Consider the following 18,589-nt stretch of genomic DNA (forward strand, 5'->3'; position numbering starts at 1 on the left):
AAGACTTCCAAGAAACAGGTTTTGGACTTCAGCCAGAAAGCTTTTCGCTTGGACCTGGTTAAGTCTTCCTAAGGGAAGCATTATTCTTTTGATGCACAGGCTCAAGTCTCTCTTTTTAGAGCACATCATAGTCAATGAGTTTAGCACTTTCACATTTGAACCAACAGTTTATTAATATTTTTCAGGCTTCTGTAGCACCACATGGTAGTTTATATTCTTAATAATATTTTTGTAAATTGTCATGCCTGTCATTAAAGGGTTTTACCCCAAATAACCTGTTGGATTTGGCAAGTAATACTCAGTTATTTCACATTGTGCATTAACTGTGTGACCTCCTTGTTTCCTTTCAAGCCTCGTTCAGTGGAGTGTTCAGCACTGTGATCAGAGCAGTCCTTGTGTGGGAGGGGGACTTGTGTGCAAGGAGCTTGACAGCCTGGAGAACTGGCTAATGGGAACATGGTGAAGTGCTACAAAGGTGACTGCAAAGCCCATCAGATGGGAGGAATAACCCCATGCACACATGATGGTCATTGAGCAGCTGGGCAGAATCTCTGCAGGAAGGGCCCTGGTGGAGATGGCCATGAGTTGGCAGTGAGCTCTGGCAGCAAGGAGGGCCAACAGGTGCCCCAGGAAGGATATTGCCCACAAGAGGGATGGTCCTTTCCCTCTGCTCAGCACTGGTAAAGCACTCCTTCAGTGCTGAGCCCAGTCCCAGGCACCTCAGCATGAGAGAGATGTGAAGATACCAGGGTGGACCCAGCAGAGGCCACCAGGATGGCTGGAGCACAGAGCCTGGAGAGAGGCTGAGCTGGATGGGCCTGCCAGCCTGGAGAAGGGAGGGATTCAGGGGGACAGCCTGGAGAAGGGAGGGATTCAGGGGGACAGCCTGGAGAAGGGAAGGGAGGGTTTCAGGGGGACAGCCTGGAGAAGGGAGGTATTCAGGGGGACAGCCTGGAGAAGGGAAGGGAGGGTTTCAGGGGGATCCTGCTGCAATCTGCAATGAGAAGTTGTGGAGAAGATGGAGCCAAACTCTTCCTTGGGCTGCACAGAAATAGGACAAGAGGCAGCAGACCTGAGGTGCAACATAGGACACACCCACTGGATTTTAGGACAAAATTATCACCCTGAAGGTAGTCAGAAACAGGGTCTAGGAATCTGTGTAATTGTCATCCCTAGAGATGAGCAAAACATGACTGGACAAGGCAGGAGAAACCTGATCTGAATTTGGTCATGCTCTGAGCAGAAAGTTAGATGACCCCAGGGATCTCTTCCATCCTGAATTATTCTGATTCTCTGATTCACACCTCTTCACCAAGCTATGGTTTTTAGTAACATACCCAACTCACTTGAAGCGTCACATCCAAACCCCTGAGTCACATCTATGTAACCTCTATCCTGACTTATCATTTGATCCTGAAAATGCTTAACAGCAAAGAAATGAGTGTGGACTTTCAGTTTTTGCTAAGTGTTTATAGCACTGATTATTTCATTTGTTAAGAAAAGAGCTGAATCTGCCTTTGCACAGGACAGCCCAGTGGCACCACTGCTTCTACAGCAACAGGAAGGTGCTGGGCTCTCTGGGGAGACACAAGTCCAGATTTGCACTTTAATCCAACACAAATGGGATGGAAATCTTCCTGGGGGTTCAGATGTCACTTCTTGAGGTAGAGTCACATTGACTCCTCTGTAGTCAGGGCAGACAAAACCCCACCAGGTACGACTGAACCCCTTGCTCTCAGTACTGAAGAGTTAATAAGCAAATGCCACGCACCACCAGCACAGAGGGAAGGGCTCCGTGGAGAGCAGGACACAGGTCACTGATGACAGAGTCAGGAAACTTTTGGAAGAGCTGAGCAGCTCTGGAGTCACCCAGGTTAATACAGCCCATAACAGCCCCACAAAGAAAACATTGTCAGGGGCTTTTCCACCAGCCAACTGAAGCCAATTGGATAGAAACCAGTGTTAGACAAATTCACTAGAAACAGTTTGGCTTTTTGTTATTTGATTTTCCAAGGGTGGGCAGTAATTTTTTCTATTTTTAAAGACTTTTTTCCCTCCGCAAGAAAACCTCCACAAACCACAGAGTGATAGCAATAGCAATAAATGAGCACAAGGGCTCACCAAAGGTTTGTGGTGAATTCTCTTTCACTGTCAAATTTTAAACTGAGATTGGAGAATTTAGAACTGATACTGTGTTTTAAAGAGGGATTAATTCTGGGAAGTCCAGTGTCTATTATATCAGGTCATTTGACCAGATAGCAAAGATTTATTCTGGTTCATGAGAAAAGGTTATCTTGTTGACAGAGGGATGAAACATAGGAAGAGGGAGTGTGGGGGCACCAAGCACTGAGGCAGAAACAGCCACACATCCCCTTGAGAAAACACAATCCTCAGTGGGAAGAATGAAAGATTTAAGAAACAAGACCCAGCCATGTGCATTTACAGCCCAGAAATCAAATCATGTGCTGGGCTGTATCAAAAGCAGCATGACCAGCAGAGCAAGGGAGGTGGTTCTGCCCTCTGCTCTGCTCTTATGAGCCCCCTCCTGCAGAACTGTGTCCATCTCCAGGGTCCCCACCACAGGAAGGACATGGAGCTCTTGGAGTGGGTCCACAGCAGGCCACAGGGATGATCCAAGGGCTGGAGCACCTCTCCTGTGGAGACAGACAAGAGAGCTGGGGGTTCAGCCTGGAAAAGAGAAGGCTCCAGGGAGATCTCAGAGCACCTCCCAGTACCCAAATGAAGGTTGTAAAACAGATTGGGACAGACTTTTCAGCAGGGCCTGCAGGGATGAGAGAAGGTGTAATCGTTTTCAATGAAGATAATAGATTTCAATTAGATGTAAAGTAGGTTTTTAGCACTCAGTGCTATGGTCTCATTGAGAAGGTGGTGATTGGTTAAACATTGGACTTGATGATGCTGTAAGTCTTTTCCTACATAAATTACTCTGATTCTGTGACACCAGGAGCGTGGTGAGACACTGGAACAAGTTATCCAGGATGCCCATCCCTGGAAGCATTCCAGGCCAGGCTGGACGGGGCAGCCTGATGTAGTGACAGTGATCTTCAAGGTCCCTTCCAACCAAACCATGAGGGTGTGAAGCAGAGCCCGTGAGTGTCAGACAAGCTCCTGGGGATGAAGGCAATGCGGGATCCAGGCAGAAAGTGGGTGGGATGTGACAGGTGGGATGAGATGGCATCGGACAGGTGGGATCTGGGCTGGATCAGAAGAGATCAGGACAGGAATTTGGGACAGATGTGGGTAGGATGCGGGCCGGATCAGCCGGGATCAGAGCAGGGATCCCGGCGGGATGCGGGCCAGATCAGCCGGGATCAGAGCAGGGATCCCGGCGGGATGCGGGCCGGATCAGCCGGGATCAGAGCAGGGATCCCGGCGGGATGCGGGCCGGATCAGCCGGGATCAGAGCAGGGGTCCCGGCGGGATGCGGGCCGGATCAGCCGGGATCAGAGCAGGGATCCCGGCGGGATGCGGGCCGGATCAGCCGGGATCAGAGCAGGGATCCCGGCGGGATGCGGGCCGGATCAGCCGGGATCAGAGCAGGGGTCCCGGCGGGATGCGGGCCGGATCAGCCGGGATCAGAGCAGGGGTCCCGGCGGGATGCGGGCCGGATCACACGGGATCAGAGCAGGGATCCCGGCGGGATGCGGGCCGGATCAGCCGGGACCAGAGCAGGGATCCCGGCGGGATGCGGGCCGGATCACACGGGATCAGAGCAGGGATCACGGCGGGATGCGGGCCGGATCAGCCGGGATCAGAGCAGGGATCCCGGCGGGATGCGGGCCGGATCAGCCGGGATCAGAGCAGGGGTCCCGGCGGGATGCGGGCCGGATCAGCCGGGATCAGAGCAGGGATCCCGGCGGGATGCGGGCCGGATCACACGGGATCAGAGCAGGGGTCCCGGCGGGATGCGGGCCGGATCACACGGGATCAGAGCAGGGGTCCCGGCGGGATGCGGGCCGGATCAGCCGGGATCAGAGCAGGGATCCCGGCGGGATGCGGGCCGGATCAGCCGGGATCAGAGCAGGGGTCCCGGCGGGATGCGGGCCGGATCACACGGGATCAGAGCAGGGGTCCCGGCGGGATGCGGGCCGGATCACACGGGATCAGAGCAGGGGTCCCGGCGGGATGCGGGCCGGATCAGCCGGGATCAGAGCAGGGGTCCCGGCGGGATGCGGGCCGGATCACACGGGATCAGAGCAGGGGTCCCGGCGGGATGCGGGCCGGATCAGCCGGGATCAGAGCAGGGGTCCCGGCGGGATGCGGGCTGTGGGCTCCACCCAGCGGCACCGCCCCGCGGTCCCGACGGGCAGCGGGATCCCGGCGGGATACTGGTCCCGGGTATGGGACACACAAATTTTTTTCACCCTCTGCTCTCCTGAAAAACGCAGGGGTCGTGTCTGCGTCACCCGCCACTGTGGCATCGCGTATCCGAAGGCGAGAGGAGGCTCCAAAGCCTTTCCCGGCTTTCTCAGGCGTCCAGGCTCCAGCAGCAGCTTCAAGAAGAGTATCACGCCTGGTGGTGTGTATATAAGTACATCTACGATTTTCTATTTCTCTATATCCTGTATTTCTACTATATGTCTCTTGATTAAATGTGTGTTTATATTCACACAATTAAAACAAATTGATATTATAACCTCTCACTCACTCCAAGGCATGTTGCTCAGAAGAGTGAACAGCTAAAATGCTACTATCAGCTCTCACTGCCTATTTCCATTCACTGTTACAAATCCTCCTTGAGCCTGGCTAGGTGAGCTATTTTCCACCTCAGATTTCTCTTGAGCACAAAGCTACAAACTGTGTACCAAAAGGCACAAAAAATGTACAAATAAGGGGTTTTCTGCTAGTGCTTTCTCCCCTATCATTTATTTGAAAAGGGCTTTTGCATTGACACCAGTCAATTCTTGACTTTGAAAGTCCAAAACCTAGATAGCCAAAAGGGTCTCATTTTCAGAGTACAAAGGATTTTCTGGGAAAAAGATCCCAAGTGGCTTAGGTAAAATTCAAATTAAATCACACTGAGTCACTTAGGGATGGCTGTGACAGAATTCGATGGCTGCAGAAGGTAGGTCTAAAAACAGGCATGTGCACGGCTTCCTCTCAGTGACTCTCTTGATTTTGAAGACTCATCCTAGGAACATATTTTCCACTGAAATGTTGTGGCTTATGCAGCTCCTGATGAAAAGAGCATGCAGGATTTGAATGGAAGGATAAAAGCATCCTGCTCTTAGGAGCAGAGACTGCACAGGGCCCACAGAGGAGCTGGAGATGACAGAGGAAGGTGAGAGCAGAGCTTGATGAAGGCTGCTGATTACTGGAGTTTGCACAGACCAAGCACTGAACACCATCCAGTGAGGAAGTGTTCTTGGAGACATTAATATTTCAACTCCACTTCCACCGGGGCAAAGCAAGGTTCTGAGGAAATGACGTGTAAAAAGGACTTCATAAATCTCTCCTAATTGGTCCTGCATCTTAAATAAAGGATAGAGAAAAGGGAAAGGATGGGGGATGGGAAGGATGCAGAATAAACACCTGCTGATTTGCTCACTACTTTGGGATTACATCTGTGGAAAAAAACACTTTTGCAAGTCTGGAGTAGGCTGCTAAGATCCCCAGGTTTTCTACACAACAGGTTGTTATTTCCCATCTTAATTTAGTAAGACTATTAAGATTTCTGACTCTCTCTCTGTCTTTTTTTTTTTTTTGTTTTGGATTTTTTTTGTAATTTTTTTTTGTTGTTGTTGTTCGTCTCCCAGTTGCCCTTCAGCTCCTTGCTGAAGTTCTCCTTACAATAGTCTGAAAATCTTGCTTAATCAAAAATGCAGTTAGAAAACACTATGAAAAACTTGGATGGCTTTTGGGCTGGAGCTAAGACAAAAGGAGGGATGGAGAATCCAGCATGCATGGGAGACCTGACATTTCAAATTGCTGGCTGCAGCATTCCCTGAGACATAAATCAGGCCATTCATGAAAGGGCTGCTCTGCCAATATACATAGAGAGAAATACTAGACAGAAAGCAGCAAATCTGCATTAGATCCATCTCTAACATAGCAGAAATCCTTTACACCAGTTAGATGAGAGAAACTGATGTTTGCAAACCACAGAATGTTTGGCAAGGGTAAAAACTGTACATGCTAATGAGCCCCCAAAGAATTTTGACCTGTGAAGGATGTTTAACTACTAAGAAAGATTTATATCCAATAATACACAAAAGTGGAAGTGAACACAGGGTGAGGGGAACTAGAAACATACATCCTCCTGCTCACATCAGCACTGAGAAATAATTCAAGAAAATACCAAATACATAATCAGTGAGAAAAGTGAGAATCCTTAGCCAGAGAAACTCCTTGGTATGACCTGTTACTGTTTGCATTTGGTATTTAAAAGCTTTATTGTACAAAATGCTGTACTAGGTCCTTGCACAGACTCTGCTTTGCAGAACTTGTTGTCTGCCCAGTCACTGTCAAGGAGGTTTTATATTACAGTGGCACAAGAGCCAAGGGATGTCTTATTGATAGACTGGGCATTAACTGGACACAGATTTCTCAAGCCTCAGGTTGATGAAACAACCCCAAGGCCATCAATCTCTCACCACCACTATGCAGATGTGTTCACCCTCTAAATGACATTTCACCAAAATAGTTTGCAATAAAACTTCCATATTAATCCTTTTCAGACCATGATCTCATGAAGTCAGAGGTTTTCCCAACCAGTTTTCTGCCCACCTGCAACACCCGTCTGATGCAAAAGATGATTCCACCCCATGGAGTCACAGCAATATGTTCATTATCTGCTATTAGAGCAGGCAGTTGCCATTCCCTCTGGATTCCCTCTCTTTTGTGCAGACAATGCACAAATCCATGTCTGTAATTGCATTGGGTCTGGCTGAGCTGGAGTTCATTTCCCCACAGCAGCCCTCACAGTGCTGTGCTTTGCCCTGGGAGCTGGAAAGGTGTAGATAACACAGCCGTGTTTTGGCTGCTGCTGAGCAGGGCTGGCACAGCATCAATGCTGTCTCAACCTTCTTCCATCAATGGGCTGGGAGTGGGCAAGATCCTGGGAGGGGACACAACCTAATTTACCAAAGGTATGTTCTAGACCATATGATGTCAGCTCAGATATAAAGCCAAGGAAAGGAGCTCTGCCTTTCAGAGCAACCTCCACACCTGCTGAAGCTCTGCTTCCCAGGAAGTGGCTGAACATTGCTTGATGATAGGGAGCAGAGAATAAATCTTACTTTTTTCCTCTTTGCTTGTGTGTGCACAAACTTTTGCTGCTGCCTTAGTGCACTGTCTTATCTCAATCTACAAGCTGTCCCCATTTCCCCCACAGATTTTAACAGTTACACAAATTGTTATAAACATGTCATAAAGATTCACTGAAGAGTGTAATAACCAGTATTCCTCATCAAAGAGAACAGTGGATCCAGAAGTCAGTCTCTTTCTTGGGACATCAGTAAACACTATCAAGGATATTCACCAATGCCCACATTTAATTCACAAACTCAAACCCCAATTCCTCTGCTAGTCAGTTTGACCACTGCTGCACACCACTCCTGTTCACCCTAATTAAAGGGTCATTAAAGGAAATTCTTAAAGCAAAAGCTTAAAAGGAACAAGTTCTGCCACTTTTAAAGCTTTGTATTTGGCTTTAAGCAGAAGAAGGGAAAATTTACAACCCAACCTCACTTATTATTTTAAAAACATGTCAAGGCACAAGGTTGTCTTCAGCCACCTGTTGAAACACTTCAGAGAGCAGATTCAGCACTTGCATATTCCACAATCCTATTTTAAAGCAGACGGGAGATTACTTTCATGGACACAGCTCATCAGCATCCAGCCCTGTGCCTGGCATCCCATCTGAAGAGCAATAAATTATCACTAAATAATAAAAACAACAGAAAAATAATGGAGAGATTAGGTTTCAAAATGATACTTTTATTGTAACTAAACAAAGGACACAAGCTCCAATTAACATAAAAATTTTATACTGAGTTATGGCAAACACAGGACCAGTATGCTCAGAGCACAGACAAATGATTTTCAACTGAAATTTGTAACACAGGCTGAAATTCATCAACTGAAAAGCAAAACTTGGAGTACACATGGAGAACAGAACATGGGATAATTCTCTTAATTAAGTATACCCAATTATTTGGTATTAACAATTTAGAAGTATTGAAATACATGCTGAAGTAGCTAAAGTTAAAATTATTAGCAAGGTATGCAGATATAAAGTTACAAGAAGTATTTTGGAGTAGTACAAAAGATGTAACCTTTTCCCCCCGACAAAGCCTACATAAGTGTAAGGTACAACTCTGGCAAGAGATTATTCTCTATCTGCCTGCAGTCCTGCTAACAAGCTCTGACTGAACCAGCTTTCTGGCACTTAACCTGCAGGTAAATTGACTCTCACAGCATGTAACCAGTGATGGAAAATCTCTGTGAAAGCCATCTTTTGGGCTAAGATGAAACAGAAACAAGTTTTTCAACAAAATAGGTCCTATAACACGCTTGTTTTGAAGTGGGAAAAGAAGTCACATCCTACTCCTCTTCCCTGTTGCTAAATGGATTTTTAAAAAAAGATTTTTGTGTGTTTTACATTTTCCCCCTGAATAGTTTATAGTCAAAATCTTATTTGAATCTGCAACAACCCCATCAATGATCTTACCAGTCAGCTAAGTCTGAGCTCAAAGGCTTTGCCTGTGTAAGTCACAAAGTCATGGAAATCTCACATATCCTTTAAATTATTTAAAGAAATATTTACATCTCCTGATTAAATATTCACTCAGGAATAAGTTCTGACCAGTTAGTGTACACTTAGAAGTCATCCTTTCTCTGAATGTACCACAACTTCTGGCTTTTTGGTCAACACAAAAGGCAACCAACCTCCATTATCTGGAGCTATTCCACTCTGCTGGAGTTGCCTGTATCACCAGGACAGAGCTGCCTGGGAGGTGCAAAGTTGGGTAAAAGTGGATCACTGAGGGCTTCCTAACCTTTTAAAGCTTGCAGAACATGTGTTGTTCAAGTCTGGCTGTCATGGGTTTGCCTGCTTTCAACAGAAGGAAGGTATTGCCCAGGCAGGTCCTTTCTCTGGTTGGTGTGCACGTCCTGTGATCGCTTTAGGTCACAGCAGAAAGCTGGCATTTGTGATTGGCATTTAAATGAATTTTATGTAACCTGTAGAGATTTCATAATATGCCAAATTTCATTTCATGCAAGCCCAAATGTATCACATTACTTTAATCAGAATATTCTTCATAAAATAATAATAATAAAAAAACCCAAACTATTTTTGGCTCCCTTCTTATTTAATCCACAGAAAACTTAAGTGAACAGTAAACACAGAACAGCAGCAAAGTGTTTTAAACTCCCAAATACTGCAGTCAGCCAATTTGCTTTCAGGACAGTTAAAGCTCTGTAACACTTCAATCAATAAATATTTGAAAACATTTTTTTCTGCTACTTCCCTGGTCTAAATCTGCACGCATTCAAGTGAATACAGTTCTTAGGTTTTTGATATTCCATGAAAGGTAGCAGGCAATGTTAGAGTATCTTTACCACGTTTCAGGAATGTCAAGTAATATACATTGTTTTAAAATTGAAAATATGCCACTGTAAAATTTTAGCATACTTCAAAGCCCATAAAGTCACTGTAAATTATAAAATGAAAAATTAGCTTCTAAGATTGTATTTTTGTGAAATCAGTTTTATTCTTGAATTTTCATCTGAGACAAGCATTGGCCTAAAAAAAAAAGCACCTAGTGAAATCAGATCTACAAAAATCGACAAAGGGACTTCCATGCTGTAATCTCCAAGGTAGTCTCAATTTATGAGGAAGAGAACAGTCCCCTTGTTTTGGGACACATGAACCATAAAGATTGTACTGATTTTAAATTTCAGCTTCACCACAGCAATTTCACACTTCAGAGACAATTACAGTAATTCTCAGGAGGATCTTGCTGTAAGCAGCTTTCTTTGCAAACTGTACAGAATATGAACTCAATAGTTGAACTAGACACTGACTTTTTCTAGAACTGTACATCTCACTGTACATATTGCTTTGGAAACAACTAAATACAATGGTCCATATCATGCAAGCCATGAGACTGTCAAAACTTCTTTTGTTCCACTAACTTCAAATAAGTTTGTACAAATAATTTAGGCAATCTAGATAAATACTGCACATGGAATTACGCTGAAATATTCTTGGGAGTTGATATTTTCTATAAAAATATGATACTATGACTAAAAGCATTAAGTACTAACTGCCCACCTCAATATCACCATGTACAGTGCCATTGTCAGATGTGCTCTCTATTATGTACACAAAATCAAGAATGGTTGTACATTTTATAATACTGGGTGCAAAATAAAAACAGAATAAAAACCCCAAACCACAACCCTGCTGGCTCAAGCTGCACTACATGTATTTCATAACAGATTATCAGAAAAGTGTAAAATTTAGGTTACCATGAATTATGGAACATCCCAGACTTAGCATTTCAGTATTAAAACTTTAAAATTTAGTACTAAGAAGAAATATTAATGAAAAAACCTTGACCAGTATGTAGTCACACATTTAAAGGCAGTGACTATAAGCAATTAGAAAAACAGCAATGTAATCCAAGCACTGGCAATACCAGAAACTTGTTGACTGCACAGTAAGCAAAGCCATGAGATGAACATATTTATGTACTCTGACTATACTTGGTTAATGACTTTATACCTGAGATGAAAATTGAGAGGTAAGAGAACTAGTTATGGTGTAAATAATTATCAGATGAAAAACAAGCACACGAAGATAGCTACATTATTAAAAATATATGCATAAAGATCACAAATGACATTTTCCCCTTTTGATTATTTTCATCCGGCTATCCAGACAAACGCTTTAACCCACTTTACCATGTGACAGATTGTGTTCTGAAACTATTTTAAAGGCTCCTGTGATTCCAATGCTTTAATAATTCATGGAGCTTTGAGTAGAAGCAACACACTCTACTCTCTAGTCCTATGAAATTTAAGGCACCCATAAGAAGCAAACTTCATGCCAAGTTTCCATTCTAGGGAAAAATAAATCTGATTTTTCCCTTCAACAGAAAATAATAATAACCATGAATTCATAAAAGTAATCAGAATGCCACATTCTCTGTGAGGCAACAGCTTAGTGATATTTAGCTTAAAACCCCCTAAATCTTCAGAGCTACTACTGAAGCGACAGAATCTTCACTAGCAGATTAGAAAATGTGTAATATTGTGATGGAACAGACAGCTGGCATTAAATTCTGAAAAAGCAAAAGGGTAGAAGCAGAGCAAGGTTGGGCCCCATGTAACGATGGAAGAAAGTAAATGGGAAACATTTCTCCATGATAGAGACACTTAATTTATACAGCAAACTTCCAAGTTTAATGGATCACTGTACCACAACAATGAGTGCAAATACATTTTTTTGTGGGCAGGAGCACTGCTAAAGAAGCATATTCTGTTTTCATCAGTATGGAACGACACTAAATCACTTCTTGGACAAATGGAAATTTCATTCCATATGTCAGAAAACATATCTACAATTTATTACCAGAATCAGCTCAAAACATTTCCCATAATCACAAAGCTCAAGTAATATGTAGCCATTAGACACAGAAAGATATACAAGATTTTGGTTACAACTGCAGTTAGCTTCAGATTCTGAAGCTTAATTCTTTGCTTCCGCAGCTTCCTTATCATGCTTTTCCTTTGCTTTCTCTTTTTCCTCCAGTTTTTCTTCTTTTTGAAGCAGTGACATAATCTCAGCAACCTGGCTGGTGCCAATATCAATATCTTCTTTGTCAATCAATTCTACAACCTACATGAACATAAAATGAAACTGAGAGTGCATGTAGTTTTTACATGATGAAGGCATTTTCCTATGATAAATTTTGCTAAGACAACAACAGTATTCAGTTCTCATGTTCAAGAAAAAAAGCAATTTTTTTCTTACATGGAAGACAAACTCAAACCACAACCAGTCCCCAAAAACATCCAGAGTATTGGAAAGAAAGCTAAAATGTAAACTAAAAGACTTAGAACTTTTGACCTTTGTGTGCTGCACACACAAAGACATTTTAAAGCATTAGTAAAATACTCATTTATTTTATCTGTTTCAATGGAAAGCTGAGATTCAGTACCTGTTGAAAAAGTATTTAAGACACTAATTTACAGGCTTAGTTTTATTTTAATTTTATTTAAGACAACTTACTGTACTAGACAGGCATAAATTTAGACAAATATAAAAGTAGAGGGGGTGGGCCTTTCAGAAAGCAAATGAAAAAAATAATCTAGTAATTTATTCCAAATTCCTTTAAATAGCTTTTTGTACAAATGTATTCTTGGCATATCCCCTCAAGTTCCTAGAATTATTCTGCAATATATGCAGAATTTACAAGTACATTTTATCTGTGTTGCTAAATATGCAACGGCTGTTTAGAGCAACAGGGAAGACAATCACCACTGGGGCAGTAGAAAGGAAAAATGTGTTTCAAAAGGCTGTGTTTTCTAGATGGCCATAGTTTAAATGCTGTTTCTGTATCAAGTAGCAGAATGACTTGTGGGAAATAAGTTTCAGGGCAAATATAAATTTAGCAAGTAAAAAAGAAACAAGAAAATGAAGGTGAAAGGCAGAGAAAACATCAGAATGTTCAGCAAAATGAGAGATCAGGCAACAAACACAAGTCATTTACAGTGGACTTAAAGGACAGCTGGTGGTCTTGTCTTTCAAGCACAGGAAATACAGATCCCAATGAAACATCTAAAGTATACAAGTAGGCAAGAGAAGCTACTGATATGTATTGGTATAAAATATATCTGTGGATGTTATGTTAAGACTTTCACTAATAAAAGTAGCTCTACTCCCTCCCGTTTGTAAGTAATAACAAAATTACCACATTTTACAGAACCTGACAGAGACATACAGGAAAACCTACAGCTTTAAAGGTAATGTGGTAATGGACATGGATTTCCCTCCAACACCCAAAAAAAAGCCAACCAAAACAATATAGATTATGGTTAACCATACAGCCATATAGATTCTCAAGATGCTGTTATATAAGATCTATTTACAACACATACTATAAACCTCACTGGCATTAAGTAAAGACTCTTGCAAAAGACTGCACTATGAATTTATGCCCAAACAGGTCCAATGTTTGAAGGATGGTTAGCCTTATTTTCTTTAAGAAGTCCACAAACTTACCTTAACAACATTATCTATATCAACTTGGCCATCCTTGTTCTCATCTAGTGCCTCTGCAATCCTTGTTAGCTTCTCCTCTGGAATCTTCTGAATTTGTTTCATTGCATTAATTAGCTCAGCAATGCTGATGAGATTCTTCCTAAAGAGAAAGCACAAACTCTACATGACAAGCAGTTACTCCAAAGGAATAAAGTTGACAAAAGGCAGTACTGGAAGCTACTACACTGCAGGATGCTTGTAAAGTTATTAATTAATTATTTATAAGCCTGAACAGAATGCAAAAAAGCAAAAAGGAGTTACTGATCAGCAAGCAGACTTTTATCTTACCATCGAATCTCATGTTTCCACATTTTACTGAACAAATACAAGTACCCAGAAGCATTTGAAATAAAATTTTCTGTGCTTCCCAGACTGTGTACTTAATGCCCTTTGTCCCCTCACTCCCTATTTACCAAAGATACAGAGCCATGTTTCTGGCATCCTTTTACCTATAGAGGCTGGCTGACAGAAAATCAATGAGTCACAGGAAAACAAAAGCTGAGAACCAATCACTTGAACAATTGAGCTGTTTTGTTAAATCATCTTCATTTGCTCCTGTCAAGGACCAGACTCTGAGAAAGGAAGGACTAGCAGGTTTCAGATGTAACTCTCTGCTCACTGATCTCATGACATTCAAGTTGTCTGCCACAACCCAAAGCCCTTGCCTGCCTATGAATTTCACTAGTTTGAAGAAACATCTTCTAGCACAGATCCAGCTGAAATGCAGGAGACAGTGAAGCCAATAAATACTAAACTGAAAGGTTTTATCAATGTAGTCCCAGCTCTCCTAGGAGCAGATAGACTTTTATGCAAGGAGCATTTCTCAAGCTGCCACTAAATGTCCTGGACATGGCTTGATAATGACTGCATTGTCCTGAAGGTAAAAGACAAGCCTTTGACAACAAAGCAGTATTTAAACTAATAATTTTCAATCATCCAATACCACCTATAAAATTATCCAGAAAACCATCCATTACAAAGTAGAATCACATTCACTACTAAGCAGATTCTGCACTGTATTGTTAGTTTACAAATTCAGATGGTTTTGATCAACAACTTCTCTGTACCATTCATATGGCTGCCTTAATGCCATTACACAAAATCTGCAACAAATGACTGTTTGCCCTGGGGACTGGAAAACACAGAGCTCAGAAGCAACAAAAGCAGAAACCCTATTTCTGTTTAGTCATGCTCTTTGGGAGCTGGGATACACTCTTAATGAACAACATAAAATAGTGCAAGCATAAACCAGGTTAATACAGAATTCATGATCACAAACCATGACAGTTTGTGTTGCAGTTTCCAGGTATTTCAGTGTGTGTAACAAGAAGTATATGACCATTTAACATAGGATTGCCTGAAAGACTGTCCAACAATAGTAAAACCTGGATAAGTGTTGACAAATTTGGTAATGAAACTATCAGGAAAGGTCTTTCACTGAAAATCTGTGTGTTAAAAAATTGAAATGAAGTAAATCTTTTTGGAAAAGGAGTGTGCAAAATGACGTCCTCGCTTCCATAAGACACATTTCCTCATTTGTTTCCAGACACCATAGACCCTTGCAATTTTTTTCCTCGCTTACACCTTTATTACTAAGTAACAATAGATATGGACATGCTCACACACTGTTGAGCACATTTTCCAGTCAATAGCACAGAGCAAAATTACTATGTGAGTAGCATGACTAAGGGGATGATATCACCTGTAGTCCTGTTAGTGCCAGAGGCAAGATGGCAAGATTCTAATCAACACTCTGACTTTCAGAACACCAGCAGGACCTGGTCAATTATACATCCTTTTTTCCCCTAATCAGTCCAACCATGTTTAGCCTTAGAAGAGAGAAAATCTGCAGCACAATTTTGTTAAGTTCATTTTTTAAAATCAATTACATCAATATTCTAAACAACAAGTTATTCTCCAATTCTTTCTAACCCCACATCAGACAAAAGCAAGAGTGAAGATGAAGAGCTAGACACATTCAGTGCTCCCGGGTCACTTACCCAGCAGGAGTATCTTCACCATCCAGTTTGGCATCTGCTGTCTCTTGACTTGTTTCTAATTCCACAATAATTTTGTCTATCTGACCAATCATTCGGTTCACTCTCTTTGTCAGTCGCTTGCTTGCCTTTGACTCTTCCACTGCCTCTTCCTCACCAGTTTTAGAAAGCTCCTTTATCTCTTGCAAATCCTAAAAGAAATGGTCAAGAGCAAGAAAAGCTTTTGCTGGTGTGAACTCCTTTTTCATGCACCCCTTAAATGTTATTGTCCACACCTTTCCTAACACTGGATAAGGTTCATTTTACTTATTTTGGAAGTTCCTGTAATAGTGACATCTACACTTGCTAAGAAAGAACTGCAGCATGCAGCAGTCAGTCAGCTCCTGTTACCACAGTCACTCTGGGAACAAGAGCAGGAGCAGAATTCTCCTCTGCTGAGAACTACTCCAGTGATAATAATTAGGCTTTGAACATGTTACACAAATGTCACATAGAAAGTTCATTCACTCAACTTTCAACTTCAGACTAATAGACAACCAAGAAAGATAATCTTTAAATTTGTGGATCATTTCTGCTAAAACTAAACATGAACAGAAAAGAATTTCCATGCCCCATTCTTCACCTCATTATACTCCTGGATATCATCCTTCAACTCCTCAAGCTCCTCCTTTTCCTTTGTTAGTGACTTTTTCTGTTCCTGCAGCTTGGTGCAAGCATCACTCAACACATCAATCTCCTCCTTGGTGATTTCCTCACCCTGTAAAGAAAACATACATAAAATAGTAAAAGGAACTCTTCACCTTTGGAAGATTTCTTATCTTCCTCCAAGATTTTCAGTCTTTAGAAGAAAAGAAAAACTCAAGATTCTTTTTCCATTATTGGAGTCACTACTATCCCAGTCGTTTTGAGGCTAATGCAGAGATTTCAAATGGTAAGGCAGTCAATTTGCTATGGCACATAATTTTTTGAAGTGTACCAGTAATAAGTTCAGCTCATGTGATTGAGTACATGAGTTTTGGCTATTTGAAATTCCATACCTAATTGTCTTATTTTAGAATGTTTTGCTTCATTCATTCCTGGGTTAAGCAATTAAAACAACTGATTATTCACCATGTAGGGGAAAAGAAAAATGACACCAAAAAAATTGTGAAGTTTGGAAAGCTGAGCTATAGAAAAGTTATCTTGAATAACCTCTGTGAGAATGAGGATGAACAACCATAGTGTGTGAAGCACACTTTTCTCTTGAAAAGCTGAGAATAAAATATGCACAGGCCCATTCCATCTATAGATAGTGCAAGCGCCCCCCAAAACAGGTATATTGATTTCAATAATGCAGACAGATGAAAGAGATGCTCTGAGATGTTTTATGCTGGCTTCACCTTCTGCACTGGTGAATTTTTAATCCACTAAGTAGCTGTTTTTAACTGACAGAATGTGGTCAGAGGGTTAAAAGTGAAGGGTAAACAAGCAATTTATCATGGTTCTCACATGAATGTTCTGAATCTTTACATTCAAAACTATGAAAATGTGTGGTTATCCAGATTACCTTAAGGCCTTCCAGCACTGGTGCTGTATCTATCAGTGCCTCTGAGTGCACTGCTGCATCTGCCCGTGCCAGTTCTGGTTCAGTATCCATCACCACCTGACTTTTTTTAGCTTGCAGAACAGTTGCTTCAAGATCTGCTGCTGGTTCCACCGCTTTCTAAATTTAAAACACCTCATTAGGTTTCATTTTAAAAAAATCAAAACATTAGCTGTATTTACATCAGTAAAGAATGACTTGTCAAAATAGAAATAGTTGCCAAAGTAGAAACACACATTTTTATGAGAAGAGGTTAAAAAACTGCAGCATACTGAGTGGTTTCACATTAATATGCCCACTTGTATATAAAGAACCTATTCTGTGAGCTCCCGAGGCTTAATACACTAATAAAATAGGCCAACAGCTTTTATAGTCAAATATTGTACAACAACATTATCAGGTTAATGACAAATAGAAAGAGCTAGAGATAAGAACATTTAAAATACAGGACGCAGAAAATTAAAAAAAAAAACCCAAACACACAAAACCACTATCTTTACAACAGAAAAAGAAGCCTTCTCTTACTGCTTTAATTAAGAAGGAAGAGAAATCCAAGGTAAGTAAGACTGAGCCAACATTTTACAGCAAACTCTTGTGCTGCAGTCAGTTTAAATATTCACTCACATCTTCCATACGTGGATTTAAAGTCCAGTTTCTTGCAGGCAATTCCCAGAGCAGAGGTAGTACTCATAACATGCTAGTTTTCACATCACTTGACATTTACTCCTCAATAGTTGTGAGCAGAACTTACCATGGCTGCAACTTCAAGAGTTTCTTTGGCTTTCTCTGCAGCTTCAGACATTTTCTTTTCTTCATTTTCTTTTCTGATGGCTTCCTCTTCCTGAAGTGTTGCTTCCAGCCGCACTTTGTTATCTATTTTTTCACCTTCAACTTCTGCCACTTTCACTTGAGCCTCTTTGGCCTAAAAATAACAAAAGTAGTCAAACAGAAGTGTTTGTATATATACATACAGGTATGTCTGCATAATGTAAACTTAGATATCCTGACCGAGATAGGTAGTACAGGTATGCTACAATCTACTCTGATAATTTATCTCCCTATAGAACATCATGTATTTTGAAATATTAATGTCTTTATATGGCCTGAAGCATTCAATGTTTTTTTTATAAGTGAAAGATGTATTCTAAATCTTCTTATGCTATTACTGTCTGCTGTCATGTAATCCAATATTGGCCTGTATTTGCTTTATCCTCATACCCCTCTACATACAACACAGCTTCTGCATTTGAAGGTCACTCAAATAAACCTATCTATGATTTAGTTTTTCAAGGAAAAGAAACCAATTGAGAAGAACATCTACTTGTCTGGATGGATTTTCAGTCATGACACTGAAGGTTAGTTACACACTCTGTCCATCAATACTTACAGCACTGTCTGGTAGTGTCTGAAGGGTTGTTTTGAGCTGATCAGCTGGAGAAAGGGTATCTGGAAGATACATGGCTCTGGATAAAATAAGCAATGAAGTAGGAATTTCCTGGTTCAGGTGCAGATCTAACCACTGTAAGTGCAATACAAAAAACAAGTCTTCGATTTCAGTATGTTTTATTCTTTTTGCAGATAAAATCAAGCAAAAATAAATATAATTTTTTTTTACCACTACTTATCAGTCAATATCCTAGTACAGGAACTACAGACTATAAGAGCTAAGAATTACAGCCATTGCAATGAAATATAGAAAGATTAAGTTTGTTTGAA

General features: G+C 41.5%; 1 protein-coding gene across 1 annotated transcript in view; it reads right to left on the reverse strand.

Annotated features, from left to right (window-relative positions):
- Nucleotides 1–7,947: 7,947 nt before the first annotated feature.
- LETM1 (leucine zipper and EF-hand containing transmembrane protein 1) overlaps nt 7,948–18,589 on the reverse strand; it is a 28,409-nt gene continuing 17,767 nt past the window's right edge. The window contains exons 8-14 of the mRNA XM_062492626.1: nt 18,261–18,392; nt 17,625–17,795; nt 16,838–16,993; nt 15,914–16,048; nt 15,295–15,482; nt 13,256–13,394; nt 7,948–11,869 (exon numbers count right to left, since the gene is read on the reverse strand). Coding sequence (XP_062348610.1) covers nt 11,720–11,869; nt 13,256–13,394; nt 15,295–15,482; nt 15,914–16,048; nt 16,838–16,993; nt 17,625–17,795; nt 18,261–18,392 — 1,071 coding nt within the window. The 3' untranslated portion in view covers nt 7,948–11,719. The remainder of the gene's footprint in view (nt 11,870–13,255; nt 13,395–15,294; nt 15,483–15,913; nt 16,049–16,837; nt 16,994–17,624; nt 17,796–18,260; nt 18,393–18,589) is intronic.

This window comes from Cinclus cinclus, chromosome 5 (genome assembly GCF_963662255.1).
Source record: "Cinclus cinclus chromosome 5, bCinCin1.1, whole genome shotgun sequence".
In the NCBI taxonomy this organism is placed as follows: domain Eukaryota; kingdom Metazoa; phylum Chordata; class Aves; order Passeriformes; family Cinclidae; genus Cinclus; species Cinclus cinclus.